This window comes from Paramisgurnus dabryanus, chromosome 21 (genome assembly GCF_030506205.2).
Source record: "Paramisgurnus dabryanus chromosome 21, PD_genome_1.1, whole genome shotgun sequence".
Taxonomy (NCBI): domain Eukaryota; kingdom Metazoa; phylum Chordata; class Actinopteri; order Cypriniformes; family Cobitidae; genus Paramisgurnus; species Paramisgurnus dabryanus.
Genome location: NC_133357.1, coordinates 13,701,470 through 13,721,812, shown reverse-complemented (window position 1 = coordinate 13,721,812; position 20,343 = coordinate 13,701,470). Strand labels below are relative to the sequence as shown.

General features: G+C 36.2%; 2 protein-coding genes across 2 annotated transcripts in view; one reads left to right on the top strand and one right to left on the bottom strand.

Annotated features, from left to right (window-relative positions):
• The first annotated feature begins 1,169 nt into the window (after nt 1-1,169).
• atp6ap1b (ATPase H+ transporting accessory protein 1b) lies at nt 1,170-9,122 on the top strand. Its single transcript, XM_065285719.2, has 10 exons — nt 1,170-1,323; nt 1,579-1,705; nt 4,002-4,076; nt 4,164-4,357; nt 5,344-5,375; nt 5,463-5,548; nt 5,644-5,885; nt 6,229-6,279; nt 6,396-6,621; nt 6,925-9,122. The coding sequence occupies exons 1-10, from the start codon at nt 1,193-1,195 to the stop codon at nt 7,132-7,134; spliced, it is 1,374 nt and encodes a 457-aa protein (XP_065141791.1). The 5' UTR covers nt 1,170-1,192; the 3' UTR covers nt 7,135-9,122.
• rca2.1 (regulator of complement activation group 2 gene 1) overlaps nt 8,686-20,343 on the bottom strand; it is a 40,183-nt gene continuing 28,525 nt past the window's right edge. The window contains exons 22-26 of the mRNA XM_073813058.1: nt 16,040-16,228; nt 13,993-14,013; nt 13,683-13,758; nt 12,093-12,166; nt 8,686-10,122 (exon numbers count right to left, since the gene is read on the bottom strand). Coding sequence (XP_073669159.1) covers nt 12,118-12,166; nt 13,683-13,758; nt 13,993-14,013; nt 16,040-16,228 — 335 coding nt within the window. The 3' untranslated portion in view covers nt 8,686-10,122; nt 12,093-12,117. The remainder of the gene's footprint in view (nt 10,123-12,092; nt 12,167-13,682; nt 13,759-13,992; nt 14,014-16,039; nt 16,229-20,343) is intronic.

The window sequence follows — 20,343 nt, the reverse complement described above, 5'->3', positions numbered from 1 at the left end:
AATGTTCGCTATGAATTATAAATTAGACACAAATACAGTTTATAAAAATAGCAGTGAATATTTAAAGCTCAGCTAGTCTAATTCATTTCATTTGGGATCGTCTGATGGTACTTTCACTTCCCAAAACCAGAGCTAAATGACACTAGGCGCTGTCACAGTAGCCAATATTACTCCGCCGACAACATTGCCTCATATATGCCTATTCAAGTGGTAATAATCAATATGAGGAATTTTCCTTGGGTTTATCAAAGCAAATGCAGTCATTGTTATATTCTAAGAGTATATTATATTATATTTTTATGGTTAAACATTTTATAAAATTACACTTAATGACAGAGGCATCATATCAATATATTTAGGTTTTAGAAAGTAGGCATATATAGTGTTAAACCACAGCACTCCAAAATGTTTAGAGACAAATGTTAACTCCGCATATATAAATATATGGAGTGGCACATTATTACTACAAGAGTATTGTTAGTCCAAAAGGCCTGATTTTTATGAATTCCTGGTACAATTTGATATCACATCCTTCATATGAAACATAAAAAAAGAAAGTGTAGGAATAAACAGACAACAGACTGTGAATTTTCAAAGTGTCCCACCTTTCTTTAATTCATCTATATTTTATTAGACTTCAAATTCTGACATTCTTATTAGTGCTAATGAAAAGCTATATAATTCACCCCCTTCCCACCGTTATTTGGAAAGCAAAAACAACTCAAACGTAGTTTATTTAAACGTTTGATACACGTTTCTGGACGTGCCCTACTCAGATGGATGTTCACGAACAGAAACTGTCCAAACTGCGCATGAATTGACGTCAAATTGAGTTGCTCTCGCGGTACTTTGGCTGCGCAGCGCTGCGTGTACTCTTGGCGTTTCACAGTCGGGAGGCTGCATCCTCCGGAGGTCGCACATGCAGGCTGCATACGTCATTAAGCCTGGTTTATTTCAGTTAACTGAGCAATAAAGTCAAACGCATATTACAACAATTTACGAGCAACTAAGAATAATAGTCAACTTTATAATAGTTAATATATTCAGAAATAAACTGTATGCCAATGCGACCTCTGGAGGATGCAGCCTTCCGTTTGAGAACGGCCATGAAGTCAGCAGTGAATCACATGATCCACTAAAAAAAACCTCACATGATCGACGCGCTGCTATTCACGTGACTCTTTAAAGCAGGATGACGGAAGTTGGTATCGAAATGCGGTGTAGGAGTATGTCAGCAATGGCCTTCGCTTCAGTTTTATTATTTATAATCTCATTTCACAGCTGTAATGCTCAAGTGCCACTGCTCATGTGGACCAGTGAGGGGTAAGTTAACTGTCTGTCTTTTAAATTCTTTTTAAATACACGTCTATATACCCTTCATTGATTCAACAAGCATTGTGTTCCCGCATCTATATTATCCAAAGCTGACTTATTAAATATCGTAGCCTTGGTAATTCCTTAAGAAATAGAAACTAGTTTGGTAAAAGTCTTGCATAGTTCTTTAAATCATAGTTTAAGTCCATATGATCTTTGCAATCTGACTGTATGTTTATGCTAAATTGACTTTTTGATTGACAGGTACAGTTTGCCACATCTGACCCAGCCACCAGCTGGCCATGCAGTGTCTGTTGAAAATTTCGTGTCTTATTTAAAATCTGCCTTGACCACTGCCCCACACAATGTTTTACTCTTTCAACAAGATAAGGTGAGAACTTTTAGTATATTGAAGTATAAATGCATCATACAGTGTAATATATGCAGTATCAGTTCTGTTTTACTGTGTCAAACTGCTTGGGTTATTAGTACAGCAGCTTCCCCTCAGACATTGGTATTTTTACCCTCATTGTTCCAGGATTTGTCAGTATAGTGTGACACTGAGCCACAATCTTACTTCCCCATCCATTTTTCCCTGGACATACCAGTATTTCATCACCCCTGTGCAATTGCAATCATCTATGTACTGAAATAATGCCAATATTTTTGTTTTGTTGCAATCGTACAAACTAGAAATATGAGGGACAGAAATGTCAAGTTATGGGATTATGTGTAGTAACCCACAGTTGCTAGATATTGGTCGTTTATTGCCTTAGAGGTGATTTTTTTAGGGGGACAAAACTAATATGTATTATGTACTAAGATATCAAGGCAAAGGTCATTGGTTCGAACCCAGAGAACAAACATACCGCAAAATTAAATATAGTTTGAATGCACCTTTGCTTTATGTGCCAAAGGGCATGAATGTTAAAGGAAAACACCACGGTTTTTCAATATTTTACTATGTTCTTACCTCAACTTAGACGAATTAATACATACCTATCTTTTTTTAATGCGTGCACTTAATCTTTGTACGGCGCAATGTGAATGTGTTAACATTTAGCCTAGCCCCATTCATTCCTTAGGATCCAAACAGGGATGAATTTAGAAGCCACCAAACACTTCCATGTTTTCCCATTTAAATACTGTTACATGAGTAGTGACACGAGTAAGTATGGTGGCACAAAATAAAACGTGGCGATTTTTTTAAAATGGATAAAAAATTAGTTTGCAGCACTTTGACCTCGGCGCGCAGTAACATTTTGTGGCTTCTAAATGCATTCCTGTTTGGATCCTAAGTAGGGCTGGGACAACGCGTCGACGTAATCGACGACGTCGACGCAAAAAATACGTCGACGCAAAATATGCGCGTCGATTCGTCAGACCCAAAAAGGCGGCGCAGTAGTAGCAACGCAATTGGCTTCAGTCCACGCCGGTTTCACACAGCAAGGGTGAGCAGTGCCTGCGGCCGCGCGGCGCATGGTTTTTTCAGCGCCCATGTTAACAAGCATGCACCCCGCCGCATGAGCAGCGCGAGCTCGCGGCTCGAAACGGATATAAACGGAGGTCGGAGCCAGCTGCAAATACTTGGGCGGCTCTGTAGCAACAGTACTGCAATCGTTTCTGCGTGGTTCTGCTGCGCTGCTCACGCTCAATTAAAGTGAAAGTGCTTTGTTTATGGTTTAAATGCTCGTGGATTTACGCGAAAAAGTGTCATTTTACCATAAAATCATGAATGTGATGCCAAGTGTGTTTTAAACAGTCATTTGAGCAATTTAACAGAAAGCAATGAAATATGTCACTGTTGCCAGAAGACTGCGCTTTCATTCACTCTCTGTCCAGCAGTAAATGAGTCCTTATCTATCTTAACAAACTTAAGAGAAAGAGATTTAATAATATATGTGCTTTTTAAGTCTATAATTGTGTTTATATCTGTCATTAAATGGACTAGAACAGCACGAAAACAATGTGGATTAAACAAATCTAGTTATAAAAATTACACAGACCATCAAAAGGCACATTGAAGAGGTTTTGCTCATAAAAGTAATTTGAACTTGAGATTTTTATACGGTTACTTAACTGCACAGTATGTACAGTACAAATGCTTAATTGAATGCTACCTCTGTCTAAGAATGCATTATTTTGCTCTTGTATAGTTTTTTTTTATTTTGAAATTTTAAGAGCAATAAAGATATATTGAAATGTTTACATTCAGTTATGTAAATCAACATGTATAACTTGCTATTACTTAATTAATGGGGAGATAATCGAGAATCGAATCGAATCGAAGTCGAATCGGACTGACAAAATGAATCGTTAGATTAATCGATGCATCGAAAAAATAATCGCTAGATTAATCGTTAAAAAAATAATCGTTTATCCCAGCCCTAATCCTAAGGAATGAATGGGGCTAGGCTAAATGCTAACACATTCACGACACGCTGTACAAAGAGTAAGTGCACACATTGAAAAAAGTTAGGTATGTATTAATTCGTCTAAATTTAGGTAAGAACATAATAAAATATTGAAAAACTGTGGTGTGTTCCTTTAAACTATAAAGCCCCTGAAAATCATGTCAATTTATTGGGCAAATTTCTAATTTAATCATGCATATGTGACAAAAGTGTAAATACATTTATTCAATCTAACAAATAATATTTTTGTGTATTCTTTCCCCCTCTTTATAGCTTAGCATAGATGACTTCACCGTTTATGGTGGTGTGTTTGGGAACAAGCAAGATAGTGCCTTTTTTAACATAGAGGTGAGTCTTGCATGGTGGCTTAAGGTTTTTGCACAGTACTGTATATGTGGATTATAAACACAATTTATTATTTTTTTTCCTTTAAAGGCAGCACTTCAGGCATCATCCAATCCCCTGGTGTTGCCTTCTCTTGAATGGTCAACATCAGATTCAGTAGCAGAACTCTTTGAGCGGGAGCTGAGCATCCCGGTGGTCCACATCAACCCGAGCACTCTGGAGGAAATCAAGCTAAACCCATCACAACCTTCACTGCTGGCTCTCCACCTTCCCTACACTTCTGGGTAAGATAGTGTTAAAGGTCTGCATGCTTTTAAATTAAAGGTAGGGTAACAGATTTGATCCTGAAACATTTTTAGTTATGCTGGTTAAAAGTCTCCTCACATTCTGATAGCAATCACTGTGTTAAGTTGTTTAAATGTATTTGTAAAAATTTATGTCATCTGTGAAAGGCGTAGGACCAAAAAATGTTCAACAAATCATAGATTTCGGTCCGAACGGACGTTTCCTTTTATGTCCCTCATACGTAAGCGTAATTTGAATTCCCACTGCGCAGCGAGTCCACGCAGATACCATACGTCATCGGCGCGTTCACGTGCGCTCTGTCTGTAAACAGCGAGAACAGCAAACTTTTCTGCTGAATTGACAACCTACACAGGAGCAACAAAACTAAATGCATCTTTTATAACAACAACAGCAAAAACTGCCTGGATCAGCAAGAGCAAAAACCCAAATTAACATCGGAAACTTTACTGCTTTACCGTGAGATGCAAACAGCTACAGGAGGCAAAGGGTCTGAAAGGGTCGTTGCACTGTTTATTTTGGTAAGGTAGGTACGCGATATGTTTGTATTGAGATGGATTCAGATATTCTACTTTGATGAAACGTTGTGTTGCTTATGAAATTTGTGTTCGTTTTCCGGATTAGCATAACGATATAGTTACTACGTCTACACAATCGAACGTGTGCTTAAACTAATTCTGATGTAAACCAGTTGTTTATGTTGGTTATTTTGGAAGTGTTATTCACTTTGTACTGCAAAGTTTTCTCACTGGTGAATGAGACATGAGACGTGACCGTCTGATCTGTGCGTGTTCATGTGTTTGGAAAGAGGCGTGACTTTGGATGGCGATTTGACTTGAGGGTGGGATCGGGATTTCATTGCTAGGCGGCTACCGTTAGTATTTTTCAAAATGTGTTACCCTACCTTTAATTATTGAACAGGAAGTTAACTTCCCTTTGATTTGTTTTGCAATGTTTCCAACTTCAGTGTTCACTCAAAGGAATTGCTCCTAAAAAATGGTGAGTTTTATTGGTTTTAATCAATATTCTGAGTCTTTTGAATCAGATTTGTATTCGTTTATCGTTTAATCTTTCTATCCTTGCTAGATAAAATCATAGGAGAGGTTCTCGCCATGTTTAAATCTCGTGGCGTACCTTACACGGCTGTATACACCGGGTTGAAGCCCTCAACGGTAAGTCGTCGTATTGCAAAAGTAGTATATACTTCACAGAGGCGGTTCTCACAAACTGTTCCCCTAAAAAGCTTATTTATGTTAATCTTCTGTAGGTCATTCAGGAGACCCCAGTAATGGTAGAAAGTTCTGTGGGACGATCTTTACTTCAGGCACCACCACAGCCACCTGTAAAACCTCCAGTTATATTCAGCAACACAGAGGGAAAGCCATGTATCCTGCTCTGGGCTGACACCCTCAACGTTAAAAACACAGGGGATTGGTTTGATCTGGGCCCACAGACCTTTGGTGGTTCTGCCAACTTGACTAGTTCGTTTTGCACTGACACCCATTCAAGGTCTGAATAGAGCAAGCTTTTTTTTTAAAGGACATCTCTTTCAAAATAATTGGTTAATATGTGGAACATGGGAGAATATATGAGCTCAGATGCAAAGGACACTAAACGCAACCTCTGTCAAAAATGAGTTCATGATAAATCCATCAGATACTTTTCGCTTCAAAACTTTTAATTCCAGCCACAAATAATTCAGAAATACCGATTTGTTGATAAAATCCAATTAATTTACTTAATTTACAAGAAAACATGTCAGATGCACTGAGTTTGCATATATTCTTATACTTTATATCATTTATCATTTAATTAAAAGCATCACTTAAAATGCATTATCCTTATTTTTCAGTCTCGTCCTAAATTACAAAAATGTTAACGGGTTTCAAAACCTCAGGATGAAGTGAGTACATTGTATTTTAACACAAGTTTGGTTCACTTTTAGTGATACACATGCTTTGTGCATTTGAAGAATAAAATCTGTAAACTTTTATTTTTAATGCCTCTCCAAACCTCCAGCTTTTCCATGCGCAACATCTTTTTTCCTGTGTCTGCTCGTAAGTGGAGCATCTTGGAGAAGGTGGTGCTAGAGTTTGATGAGAAGAAAGCGGTCTTTAATGGTAGCGGTATCTATTCTCCTGCCGAATATTCCTTCCATTGCCAGACCATAAGCAGCACTGAGAGCCCCCTGCTGGTCCTTTTTGAAAGCGATATCCAGTGCACGCTGTCTTTTACCGATTTTCAGGTATTTCACACTTACTAGAAAGATGTTTACAGAGGCTTAGATATTAAGTTTTTGGTAGACGTTGACAATTCTTAGTATTTCTTTTCTGGTATTTATCCTAGAATAACATTTTAGGCGTTTAGGAGTAAATGGGTTAAGGGAGTAACATTAAAAAGCTAATGTTAAATGGAACTATTTTTTTAGGGTTATTTATTTATTGCCCTGACAAGTTTTATGATACGAACTACATATCATTAGAGTAACTAACAAACATAAGTCCTGTAATGGCAGCTAAATGAATGTGATGTCATTTGTTTTTAACAGATCCAAGGTTTCGGTGTTGCGGGTGGGGATTTCTCATATGCCAGTGATTGTGCAGGTTTCTTTACTCCGGGGATTTGGATGGGTCTGCTCACCTCTCTGCTCATGGTTCTGATCCTCACCTACGGCCTGCACATGATCATGCAAGTTCGCACCATGGACCGCTTTGATGATCCAAAAGGCCCAGCTATTTCAGTGCCTCAGTCTGAGTGATTTGAGCTAGACATTTGTTTGATTTGTATAAATGTTAATAATTCCAGTCTGTTATGTTGGTAATCAGGATTTCATGGATGTAGGGTACATATTTGAATGTTTTTTAAAAAAAAGTGCATTTTAAGGTAAATGTTTATTTCAGTTGCTTATTGAAAGTGATAAGCCAGTACAGTACTTCTCACTCGCTTTACATGCGCATGTTCAGTTTCAAAAGGTTTCGAATAGAGTAGGCTAGTTTTAAAAACGTGTATGCATGTGCCTCTGTAAAACCAGCATGGCACGACCAACAGACAGTTTTTTATTTTATTTTTAGGACTACTATTATTTATCTCATTGTCTTTTAAATTTAATGGTTTACCCTCTGCTGGAATTGCGTATTTGTAAATTTGAGATTTGCCAATATTTAAATGTACTTCAAAGATGCATTGTATGCAAGCGAATTCTAGTTAAAAGGAAATAAATGGATCAGGAATTAGAATCAACAGTTATTTATTACGACCATTTTGTTTTTTAAATAATTGGTCATTAAACTGTGCTCCCTTAATAATATGTTATTAGTTTAGGACTACAATAAGGTGCCAAATTGTTTTTAAAGGGGTCATAGCGTGAAAATCAGACTTTTTTCATGTTTAAGTGCAATAATTGGGTCCCCAGTGCCTCTATCAACCTAGAAAATGTGATCAAGATCAACTCAGTAACTTTGTTTGTGTAAGCCATTTTCGGCAAGAAAAAAAGGTTGTTCAGATTTCGCCTGTTTTGTGAGGTAGGTAGCAAGGCGAATTACAATAATACCGCCCCCTTTATCTGCACTATTCAAGCACAGCACTGCCAGAGAAAGAAATAATCCTTGACGGCACAATTGAGTTTCAATTATAACAAACCACCATCATTGTGATCAGTGTTTGCATTTTTTTCCGCTCATTTCCATTTTAAAGGACACACCCAAAAACGGCACACTTTTGCTCAGGCCTACAAATTTGCAATTTGAATATGCTATAATACATTATATGTGGAGTATTTTAAGCTAAAACTTCATATAAGCACTCTGGGGACAGCAAAGATTTCTTTTACATCTAAAAAAAAATCTCATATGACCCCTTTAATGAACATTATACATGTTCATGTCAATAAAGTACATTATTAGTGCTATGAGTTGTAAATTATATACTTAAAAACCTGATGTAAAACTATTACCTTGCTGTCCTCCTCAAATTTGTTATAACAATTAAATTTAAAAAATACAAACATTTGTGTGTGTGCTAAATTACACTAAAGCTCTTAAATGTTCTTTAGATTTGTGTTATGTTTTTTTTTTTATAAAGCTATGAAAATATTTTCACAACATTTATATACAACTATGTGTGATTCAACTAAACAGTTCTGGTGTAAAATGCTTTGTGAAGTCAGAGATAAATTTTAAAAACATAAATATTTTTTTTACACATTTAGATAACTTTAGTGTAACTAATAATTGTCATTATAACCAAAACAAATCTAAGAACATTGAGACTGTTCTACAAGTCCATTTATGAAATAATTTCAGTACCAAGATAAGCAAAGCATGTGTTTATTTTATATGCCATTATCCAGTGAAAGTACACACATTTGATCCTGTATTTGACCTAACTTAGCAAGGTTATCTCGTTATTTCCTATTGCAAAGTGATTCTGAAACACAACAGTGATTATGAAAGTTGTTACCCAATCAAGCGTTTAATTTTGCCTGTGCCGCTTTTTATTTTCATCTGATCTGACCCAGAGGAGCAAAAGCAACAGTAGTATTAGATGCAAAAGTGAATGATGCGAATGAATGAAATGTATGTTGTGTCATAATATGTGTTACAATGTAATAAATGTACAATTACAATAGCAGTACACTTGCATGAAAACCATTACAAAACACAACAGGCAGTCAGATTAACTGCTAAGCAAACAAACTTTCAACATTATAAGTAGAAAATATAACAATTTAAAGCTTCAGCAACTTTCGCATAAATCATTAAAAGAAAACAACTTAGTCTATTTTGTGTCAGGAACCCATGCAGTATTGAGAGGAGCATTAAAGACTTTGCAGATCAAATTTAAAAGGGTTTTCTGAAACTTCTTGTAACACAATATTAATAACATCATGCTAAAAAAGAAACTGTTTTATTTTTGCTTTGAATAATAATAAACTGTCAGTTTACCGGATCGATATCAATTATGTCTCTGCATAACGAAAAAGAAAATCTGGAGTTTATAAACTACCATTAAAAAACCATCTACACACTTGAACCTGTTTCTAAAATAGACAATTTTAATAGTGCAGTTTTTATTAAGTGGTTAAATACCTATTTCTTAAGTATTTCCAAACAATTATAAACAAAACAATCCATTCACATTTGTACAAGAAATATAAATAATTTAAACTGATTATTTGGCCTAACATAGTAAATTCAATAACTATAACACAAATTTAACAAGCCTTATTTCAAGGATACAATGATCCAATCTAATAAAAAAGGCACTTTTAGGTAACACTCACTCCAATTTAAAATTTGCACAGCAAATCACATTCTGTATGGGTCCATGCATTTACTCCAGTTAAGATATTTATATTTTTGAAACCAGACATATTAATACAAAATAAGTGTCGTTTTAAAGCACAACCATTTTGACTGGGTTCTGTTTGGGATGAAGGGTGATCAAATCATTCAAGTGCATCAGGAGTTCAAAATAAAATTACATAATAAATAAAAAACCTTCATAAACGTAAATTAAAGATGACGTTTGTATGAAGAGAGCTTTCTCAGTGTATAAAGACAGAATGCAGAAAAAAAGTTGGCATTTGGTATTGGGTGAAGTGATTTTAAGACAGGCTTTGACACACAACAGTGGATCTTCAGATGTTCTAGTGAAGATTCAGAAACAGTCTTGTGTGATACATTTTGAGGCATCTTCACCTTCCACCTAACATTTCTCCTTGGGAACTTCATCGCTATTATTAGATCTGTAAAAGAAAATGATAAAGTAACCGATTTTAAAAATTGACTGAGTAATTCATTTCATTTACAGGTTCGAGGCAGAATGAGAAATCAGGCAAGTTTAGTATTCTGAAAAATAAACAATACTATAAAATAGACACTTTACTTAAAAGGGAGACTCCACTTTTTTTGAAAATATGCTAATTTTCCAGCTCCCCTAGAGTTTAACATCTGATTCTTACCGTTTTGGAATCCATTCAGCTGATCTCCAGGTCTGGCGGAACCAATTTTAGCATAGCTTAGCATAATCCATTGAATCTGATTAGACCATGAGCATTGCGCTAAACAATAACCAAAAAGTTTCGATATTTTTCCTATTTAAAACTTGACTCTTCTGTAGTTACATCGTGTACTAAGACTGACGGAAAATTAAAAGTTGCGATTTTCTAGGCAGATATGGCTAGGAACTATACTCTCATTCTGGCGTAATAATCAAGGACTTTGCTGATGTATCATGGCTGCAGCAGGCGTAGTGATATTAAGTAGTGCTCGAAAATAGTCTGGCCATTGAAAGTTACTGAAGGTACTATGTTCGGCTGCTGCGTAATATCACTATGCCTGCTGCAGTCATGTTACATCAGCAAAGTCCTTGATTATTACGCCAGAATGAGAGTATAGTTCCTAGCCATATCTGCCTAGAAAATCGCAACTTTAAATTTTCCGTCAGTCTTAGTACACGATTTAACTACAACAGAGTCAAGTTTTAAATAGGAAAAATATTGAAACTCTTTGGTTACTGTTTAGCGTGATGCTAATGGTCTATCAGATTCAATGGATTGTGCTAAGCTATGCTAAAAGTGGTATCGCCAGAACCAGAGATCAGCTGAATGGATTCCAAAACAGTAAGAATCAAATATTTAACTCTAGGAGAGCTGGAAAATGAGCATATTTTCAAAAAAGTGGAGTGTCCCTTTAAGAAGCATGTTTTTAGTACTTCCAGTAATACCAAACTCAGACTATAAACTAAAAGATTGGCACTAAACATTAAACCATGCAATAAGATGCACAATTACACCTATGGTAAGGGGTCTTCTGCTGTGTGTTGGAAATGTCTTTAACAAAAAACCAGGAGACTTTTCCTTGAGCTGTAGTCTTTATTGCAAGAAGCAATCTTTAAATCAGAGCGTATCCTTTCGTGCGCGCCAGTCATCAAGACTGACAATTGTTAAAACTAGATTGCATTGATACAAGTCGCAGTCCCCAAAAATAGAAACAAAGCTCTCAACTTTCAATAAAGAATGTAAAGGAAGTAGCAGAGCCACTCCCAATCCTGAAGTTTTATCAGCCTAAATCCCATCAACATAACTGACCTCTTCATTATCATAGAAATGGGTTCACACCTTAGACTTTGTTGGCACTCAAGTTTGACTCAGGGCGCACTCATATTAGGGCTATCCCAACCAAAGCGTGCCAGAGTGCGTTTGTCCTCCCTCCCTACCCGCATACACTCACACTACTTTGACCGATCCGAGCCCGGGCATGCTTTCCTCATTAGGGTGCATTAGGGTCCTCATTTAACAGGAAGTTAAAGCGCTCTCTTAACACTAGAACCCATCTCAATGTTAATCTTAATGTCAACTCCCTCAGTAATCTGGATAGAAGCAGTCAAAAGTGGAAAAATTTATTAAAATACCACATGTAACCGTGAATGTGTCTTTCTTGTCCACTTGTGATCCGATCTTAATACCAGGTATAAACAGCCTTACAGATTGCAATGTTACCTGCAGTTAGCTCTCAAACATGATGACCATACATATAAAAAGAAATATTTTCCCACGTATCTTTTAGACTTTATGCAATAGCCCTTGTGAAACACATATGTCATCATATAAGCCAAACAGAAGGGCAGTGTCACCACAAACATGTCTACTAATGAAACCTCTAGACCTCTTAATAACAAATCATGAAGAAAGTTGCATAGTTGCCCATTTCTTACCATACGAGTAAGGGAAGTAAGGGTGTTATAAATCTTCCTCTCCATTTCCAGTCGGCACCTTTTCGTGTTTTGAGCTGCAACCCAGAATTTCGGTGATAGTCAAAATGTGCGTGACTAAATATCTTGATATGCTTAACCTCAGCCCAACTACGCACTCGCAAAACCTCACCCCAAACCAGTGACAGACCAACACAGAAAAGCCTCCACCACCAAAACAAAGCAGCATGCAGTTTTGAATATAGTCTATTAACATACGTGATTGCAAAAATTCATAAAAGTCCAAAAGACATTCACATGGGAACTTCACACTTATCTATTTGGCAGAGTTCAGCCAGTGTTTGTATTTTGGCCCCTGAAGCATCCATACTACTTTAATTTTATAAAATTAATGACGAATATTAAATTCATACACGTGACAATATAGTATATTTAGTACTAAATTTATTTAAATCTTTCAAGTAAAATTTTTGTTTTACTAATCTCCGTACTTAAATAGGAATGATTGTTTACTGTACATTTGCTTAGTCTGAATTTTATAGTAGTTATATTTGTCATCTAAATTAAGTAGCTATAAATAATAAACCGCATCTACATTTCCCATGGAAATTTTACCCAAGCCTTCCACCTCAACCTTTAAAAGGAAAACACCACCGTTTTTCAATATTTACAATGTTCTTACCTCAACTTAGATGAATTAATACATACCTATTTTTTTCCATGCATGCACTTTTAATTTTTGTAAAGCACTTTGTGAATGTGTTGGCATTTAGCCTAGCCCCATTCATTCCTATGGCTCCAAACAAAAGTTTCAGTTTGTGCCAACCATACTTACTTGTGTAACTACGCATGTAACAGTCATTAAATAGGGAAAACATGGAAGTGTTTTGTGGCTTATAAATTCATCCCTGTTTGGAGCCATAGGAATGAATGGGGCTAGGCTAAATGCTTACACATTTATGAGGCTCTGTACAAAGATGAAGTGCATGCATTGAAAAAAGATAAGTATGAATTAATTTGTCTAAGTTGAGGTAAGAACATGGTAAAATATTGAAAAACTGTGGTGTTTTCCTTTTACATACAACTTTTTACTATTAGTTATTATTACTGTAGTACTGCCTAACACAGTGTGCTATGCAGATGCTACAAGACACCAGTGACAAGCAATATTAGTCATTGAAAGTGCTGTGAAATAAAATCAGGCAATCAGGAAAATGTGTGGAGTAGTTCTCTGAATCTTGTGCATTGACAATACACTACACAGTTGATCAGTTTTAGGGTTTAATATACTGGTGTGGGACTGAATTTGATGTATGGACGGAAAAAAATAGAAACTAAACCAAGGACAAACTACAGTGTTTCTTGTCCCCTAGCTGTTATGGCTGGATAGGACAGAAACGCTGATAAAACGAGAGAGATTCCCTCTATTGCTTGTCACTTTCATGCCTTGTAAAGACAGTTTAAGAGGATAATAAGATGTTGAGGAGTTCAAGAGTGTCAAAATGAGTCAGCACCAAAGAAAAGAAAACAGACAACAAAGCAGACAAGCAGTTGGTGTGGACCAACTGACACAAAGTGGTGCATTAAACTTACTTTTTCTTTTTGAAGTAACATGCCACAGCTACAAGCACAGCCACAAGCCCAAGCACACCCAGACTCCAACCAAGTGCTGAACAAGAAGGAAATATATTTTAGTTACACATTACAAATAAAATACCAAAATCATTCAAACACATTAACAACTACAAAAGATGGTTTTGCATTAGAAATACAACTGTGACTAAAGGGCTCGCACATAACGGTGGCTGTTTGCCATTACAAAATGGGAAAAACATTTTAATATTAGATAACACGGTGTATACATATATTTATATATGTTATAATAAAATAATGTGATGCTTACCTGTCTTATCAAAACTTTCATCTTAAAAATAAATAAACAAAACAGAAAATTATTAAAGCATATTAACTGAACCATTAAATATAAAGCAGAGACATGGCTCACCATATTCCTAAAAATATAGCATTATAATCCCCAACCCTATCCAAACACTTTAAACAGAACCAGAATCGAAAGATGATCGAATCAGCTCTTTATTGAAAAGATCAGTCATTTTGACATTAAAACTATGCAAGAATAAAATAAATACCGGTAGATAAATAAAACTAACACTTGAAGTAGAATTTATTGCTGAAAAGAAGAAAAAATAATTTAACCATCCAATTTCATCTCATTTCTAGGGCAATTCAGTAATCTAAGACTGGAAATACTACGTGTACAGTTGGTATTAACATAACCAGATCAATCACTTATGGCAGTGTGTACAGCTGCCGGCTACACTCTTTTAAACGTCACAGACGTTGATCAAACTTATTTTTATTAAACACGCCTTAACTGATCTAATCAATTGAACAATACATGTTGAAACAGAGAAACACTACTGTAACCACAAAAGTATAGTTACTTTACACAAATTTAGGGTAAACTGACCTCTTTTTATGTTTCTACATTTTAGTCTAGTATTTTTATTACAAATTTCTACATCACAACAAGCTGCCCTAATACTGCATCGCAAATACTGCCAGATGATTTTGATTATTTGTTATAATGTTAAAGTCCCCCTGTGGTGAAAATCAAGTTTTTATTCGGTATGCACAGAATAACTGGCAACCAAAATTATTCTGCTGAAAATAGCAAAAAAAAATTTGGTGTTTGGCCGAACAAGTGAAAAGAACACACACATTTTACCGAACAATGAGATCTTTGATGACGCAATCAAGTAACGACCAGCTCAGAAAATAGCGCAAATACAGCAAACATGTTGATGAAAGCATTTTAAAGTGTCAGAAAAAGACGCAAAAACATACAGCACTACAAGTTTCCTTTATCATTTAAAATCAAGACATCGTGAAAGCCATGCACCGTATGAGAAAGATCCTGGGTATTTGTCAGTTATGATTGGCTAAAACCTTTGCACAGGAAAGATGAACAATACAGATGGAACCATACAGATGCAGAACAAATATCAGAAATACAACACACCAAGAGACAGGGTGCAACATGCACTACTTGAACTTAAAGTCATATATACCACAAGAGCAAAAAAGGTCAGCCAGCAGAACATTTCAAGATTGACACACCAACCAAAAATTATTGTTGCTACTTCTTGTGCAAACATATTTTTCTTATGTTAAATAGATAAGTACAAGGTTAAAGGTGACATAGAATGATTGAACAGAGTATTTATCCTTGTTCTGTGAGGTGACATGTAGACAAAAAATTTTTTTGTTTGGGTCTGTAATGCCTTAGAACAGGGGTGGGCATCGAGGGCCACAGTCCTGCAGAGTTTAGCTTCAACCTTAATCAAACACACCTGAATGTCATTTTCAAACAGTCCTGAAGACTTCAATTCAATTTTTCAGCTGTGTTTGATTAGGGTTGGAGCTAAACCCTGCAGGGACACTGGCCCTCAGGACCAGGAGTTGCCCACCCCTGCCTTAGAAGCTTCCTAAAAACCTCTCTCAGATAGCTCTATTAGGGTGGGAGATTTTAAACAAGTGGTTTTGCACCTATTTGGCTCCCCCTACTGGCTTAACTTGCAATCTCATTACTGATTGGCTGACTTTGCTGCCACTCTAAAAATGTAGCCAATTATTTTAAAGTGGAGGGGGCAGTGAGATGCCTGTGATGTCATAAGCATCAGTTTTTCAGATTGGGCCGTTTTCTGGCTGACATTTCTAAAAGAGGAATTTCTATGAGACTGAGATGTTTAGCATGTCTAGAACTTTTTGTATGTTCGTGAATGCGGGTAGACTACCATTATTCAACAAAGACAAGGTAAAAATGTTTTTTCAGTCTCTGTCCCCTTTAAGCATTTTGCTGAGCATATTGATTTGTCTTACTAAAAAGTTTTGGAACAAAAAGCAGCACAAGCAGGGCCAGTAGTTACCTTCGCATTTGAGCTTCAGATCTGTCCACTTTGTGCCCATACAGGTAACAAACTTGGAGGCTTTCAAATCAGCTGCTTTATATCCAGATTTACATTCAAATTCTACTGTGGATCCATCAGGGAATTTGTTTGTGTCTAATTTTGTTGCTTGTTTGACATTCTCTCCAAACTCAGGCAGTCCACAAAACCCTACATTGTAAATAAACAAATATACAGTACTGTAAGCTGAATTTGGAGGCTGTATGTCACTATTTTACCTCATCATGAGGAATCATAAGGTGGATAATGAATCCCATCAGTCAATTTTAGGCCACCATTTCATCAGTTTACATTCAACCAATTGTAAACAAAGACCAACTTGTCCAACAGGAACAAACGGGTTGTTAAATAAGGGGCTGTTTACATGCCACTGTTTTCAACTAAAAACATACAAGTTTTTGAGTTCTGGGCGTTCATTACACAACACCTGCTTTTTGGGCTTTCACAGCACTAGGGCTGCAATATGCATGTTGCAATACACATATTGCAATGGTTTACAATAACTAAATAATTTTACAGTCAAAGTTATGTGAAGAGAGAGAGAGAGAGAGAGAGAGAGACTTTGACTTTTAAGAGCTCTTTTAATTTACACCATTTTTACCTTACAAAATCATGTACAAGAAAAATACAAAATAAAGAAAAATAAATACCATTTCACCAGTCAAACAAAAAATTATCATATTCATCAATTGTCCCTAATGCATCTCTCACACCCCACCTCATCATAAAAAAGGGTACATTATCCACTTGTTTGTAATATGCATATTCAATTTTTACCCTGTATTCTACTAATGATTTAAAAAGAGACAACAAGTCGACATCTTCACCTGAGTTTTTACATTGATGTGTTTTTAAAATGGCTAATTTTGCTTGACCTACTAAAAAGTTGGCAAGCACACACTGTTCACGCCATGACTGTTTATACTTGCACCCAAATATAAAAAGGGTATTTGTAAAAGAAAAACCCAATTTTGAAAATATTTGTTCTAGAAGTACAAAAAGTGGAACCAACCTATAACATTCACAAAAAAGATGAAATATTGTTTCAGGAGCTTTACAAAAAGAACACTCAGGTAAAACCATTTCATTAAATTTAGAAACAAACATATTTGTAGCCAGTACACTATGAAGTATTCTCCACTGTAAATCACCACATTTCTTAGGAATAGGATGCTTATACAAAACTCGCCATGAGGGATTGACATCTTTAGGGGCAGAAAAATAAGACCTCCATTTAGTATCTATCCTTTCCTTTAACTGGCAAGCGTGCTCAGATTTAACACAAATATGATAAGCAGTTTTCTTCTCTATAGTTTGGAAGTCCAAAAACTCAAAACCCTTTAGTAGAAAACCCTCAGTGTTCTCTTCCAATCCTACATTTTTCGGGACAACTTCTAATGCAGGAAATGTCTTCAAAATTAGACCATCAGTTAGGACAGAATCTATAAATAACATAAATTCTGATGGGAAAACAGCTTTGAAACGCTTAACAATCCCATCAACTGTTCTCACTGACCTGATCCCAACCTGATCAGCAAGTGACTGTGCTGTACGCCACTGACCTCTTGTTATATCAAGCAGGTCTATAACTCTAGTTATTCCTGCATTCTCAAACATTTTGATAACAGAGTCTGATAATGGGGGCTGTACTTTAAATAGTGGATTGAAAAACAAGGGTTCTTTACACCCATAATGTTCATCATCCACTCTTGATAATTTTAGCAAGCTCCATGAGTTAAAAATTGATGCATGAAAATGTAAAAGAGAACAGCACACATTTCCAACAAAAGTTTTCTCAGTTAAAAAGATCTCTTTGTCAAGGCATATTCCTCTTAGATCTTTAAGAATATACCAACAAAAATAAATCCATGGCATACAATCATCAGAGCAGTATAACAATCTTTGCAAAGTTTGTAATCTCAATGCTCTAACTTTTGATTGAACATGTATAAGACCTTGACCACCTTCTACAACAGGAAGATACAAAATGCCAGGTGGAAGCCAATGATGGCCATCCCAAAAAAAATTAATAAAACTCTTTTGGATCTTTAAGAGTATATCTTTAGGGGGGTCTAAAACTGTAACCTTATGCCACAGCATTGAAGCAGCCAGATTATTGATTACCAGGCATCTTCCCCTATATGAAAGTTGGGGAAGAATCCACTTCCATTTTTGAATTCTACCAGTCACCTTGTCAATGACCCCTTCCCAGTTCTTTTCCATATACTGGTCAGTTCCAAGATAAATACCAAGTATTTTAATACCATCTTGGACCCATTTACACTGCTTTGGCAGCTGTGGAGGTCCTGTATCATACCAATCGCCCATTAAGAAAGATTCACATTTTTCCCAATTTATACGTGCAGAGGTAGCTTTCCGAAAAACATTTAGACAAGAAATCACATTGTCAACATCATTTGAATTCCTAATTATGAGAGTGACATCATCAGCATATGCTGTGAGTTTTACATGGGGAATTTTAGGGTATCCAGGGACCCCAACACCACATAGTCTCTCTCTCAGCAGTCTTAATAAAGGCTCAATAGAAATAGCATAGAGTAAACCTGACAGAGGACACCCTTGTCTTATTCCTCTTGTCACTGAAAAAGGTCTTGTTAATGTACCATTTACTCTTAACATACTATAAACATCAGTATACATGAGCTTGATGAAAGACACAAAACGACGACCAAATCCAAAAGCCTCAAGAGTTTTAAATAAATAAAGATGGTCCACTCTATCAAAGGCTTTTTCTTGATCTAAAGACAGAAATCCTATGTCCAGGTTATGTCTTTTTGCCACTGCAATTATATCCCGAACCAAAAAAAGATTGTCAAAAATGGTTCGGTTAGGAATACAATACGACTGGTCATTTTGAATAACAGTTTCTATGCAGTCCTTCAGTCTGTTAGTCAAAACTTTTGAGAAGATTTTGAGATCCACACACAACAAGGAAACGGGGCGCCAGTTCTTTAAATAACCAAGATCAAAGTCAATACCGCTCTCCGCCAACTTAGAGGAAGAATCTTTCTTTTAATGCTTTCTCCAAAAACATTGTGCAGATCCTGGCCAATTAAATTCCAAAAAGCTTTATAAAACTCTGCTGGAAGGCCGTCCAACCCAGGTGACTTTGCAGAATTTAGCTCCTTAACAGCTTTCGAAAGTTCAGCCATTGATAAAGATCTTTCAAGATTTGCCTTATCCTTCTCTGACAATTGTGGTAAATCATTTAAAAGTACATCAACTTCTTCTTCATTGCATGGCTCTGAACGATATAAATCTTCATAAAAAGCAATAGCCGAAGCATTAACTTCAGTTTGTTCTGTTAATATTCTTCCATCTGGGAGTTTCAATTGATGAAGATATTTATGCTCTCTCTGCTTTTTTTCAAGTCCAAAGAAAGAAGCAGTAGGAGAATCCATATCATTTAAGCGGGTAAACTTAGCCCTTAAAAGTGCTGTTTTGCCTTGTTCTTCAGCCAAGCTGCGTAGGAGAAATTTATTCCTCTCAAAAGAATCACTTGAGAAAGAACCTGTAGTATGATTACTGCTTTGTCCAAGAATTTCTTGCTCAATAGCTTTCATTCTTCCTATTAGAGTACTTCTGCTATGTGCAGTATACTGCTGACAAAAAATCTTAATCTGCACCTTGCCCACATCCCACCATTGACTTATTGATGGGAAATTAACTCTCTCCTCTCTCCAAGCACTCCAAAAGAGATGAAAAGAGTGAATAAAGCAGTGATCCTGAAGTAGCCTAATATCAAAGTGCCAGAGTGACTTATAAGATTTGGTGGACTCAACAGAAGCGGTCATAGAAATATAATGATGATCTGAGAGAAAAGTAGGTGAAATAGAATTCCTAAAAAATCTTTCCCTATGACATGCTTCAGTATAAAAACGATCAAGCCTAGCTCCAGACATATTATTTGAGTTTACTTTTAGCCAAGTATACTGTCTAAGCCTAGGGAATGCTTCTCTCCACAGATCAACAAAGTTATATGTATCAACTACACCTTTAAGGGTTTTAGCTGAACAAGGATGAGGTTCATTGTGATTCCTATCCAACTCCTGATTTAAAGTACAATTGAAATCCCCCCCCAACATGATAATATTGTTCTGGGGACACTGTGCCAACGCGTCTGACAATTTTCCAAAAAAATCTATGCGTTCCCTACCTTCATTTGGAGCATACACATTAAACATAGAAAAACTTGTTTCACTCACAGTAACATCCACCCGTAATAATCTTCCTGGTAATATCTC

Coding starts and splice junctions, on each gene's coding strand:
- atp6ap1b (XM_065285719.2), top strand. CDS start 1,193: ATGACGGAAGTTGGTATCGAAATGCGGTGTAGGAGTATGTCAGCAATG. Junction 5,376..5,462: donor GGAATTGCTCCTAAAAAATG/GTGAGTTTTATT, acceptor TATCCTTGCTAG/ATAAAATCATAGGAGAGGTT. Junction 6,622..6,924: donor TGTCTTTTACCGATTTTCAG/GTATTTCACACT, acceptor TGTTTTTAACAG/ATCCAAGGTTTCGGTGTTGC.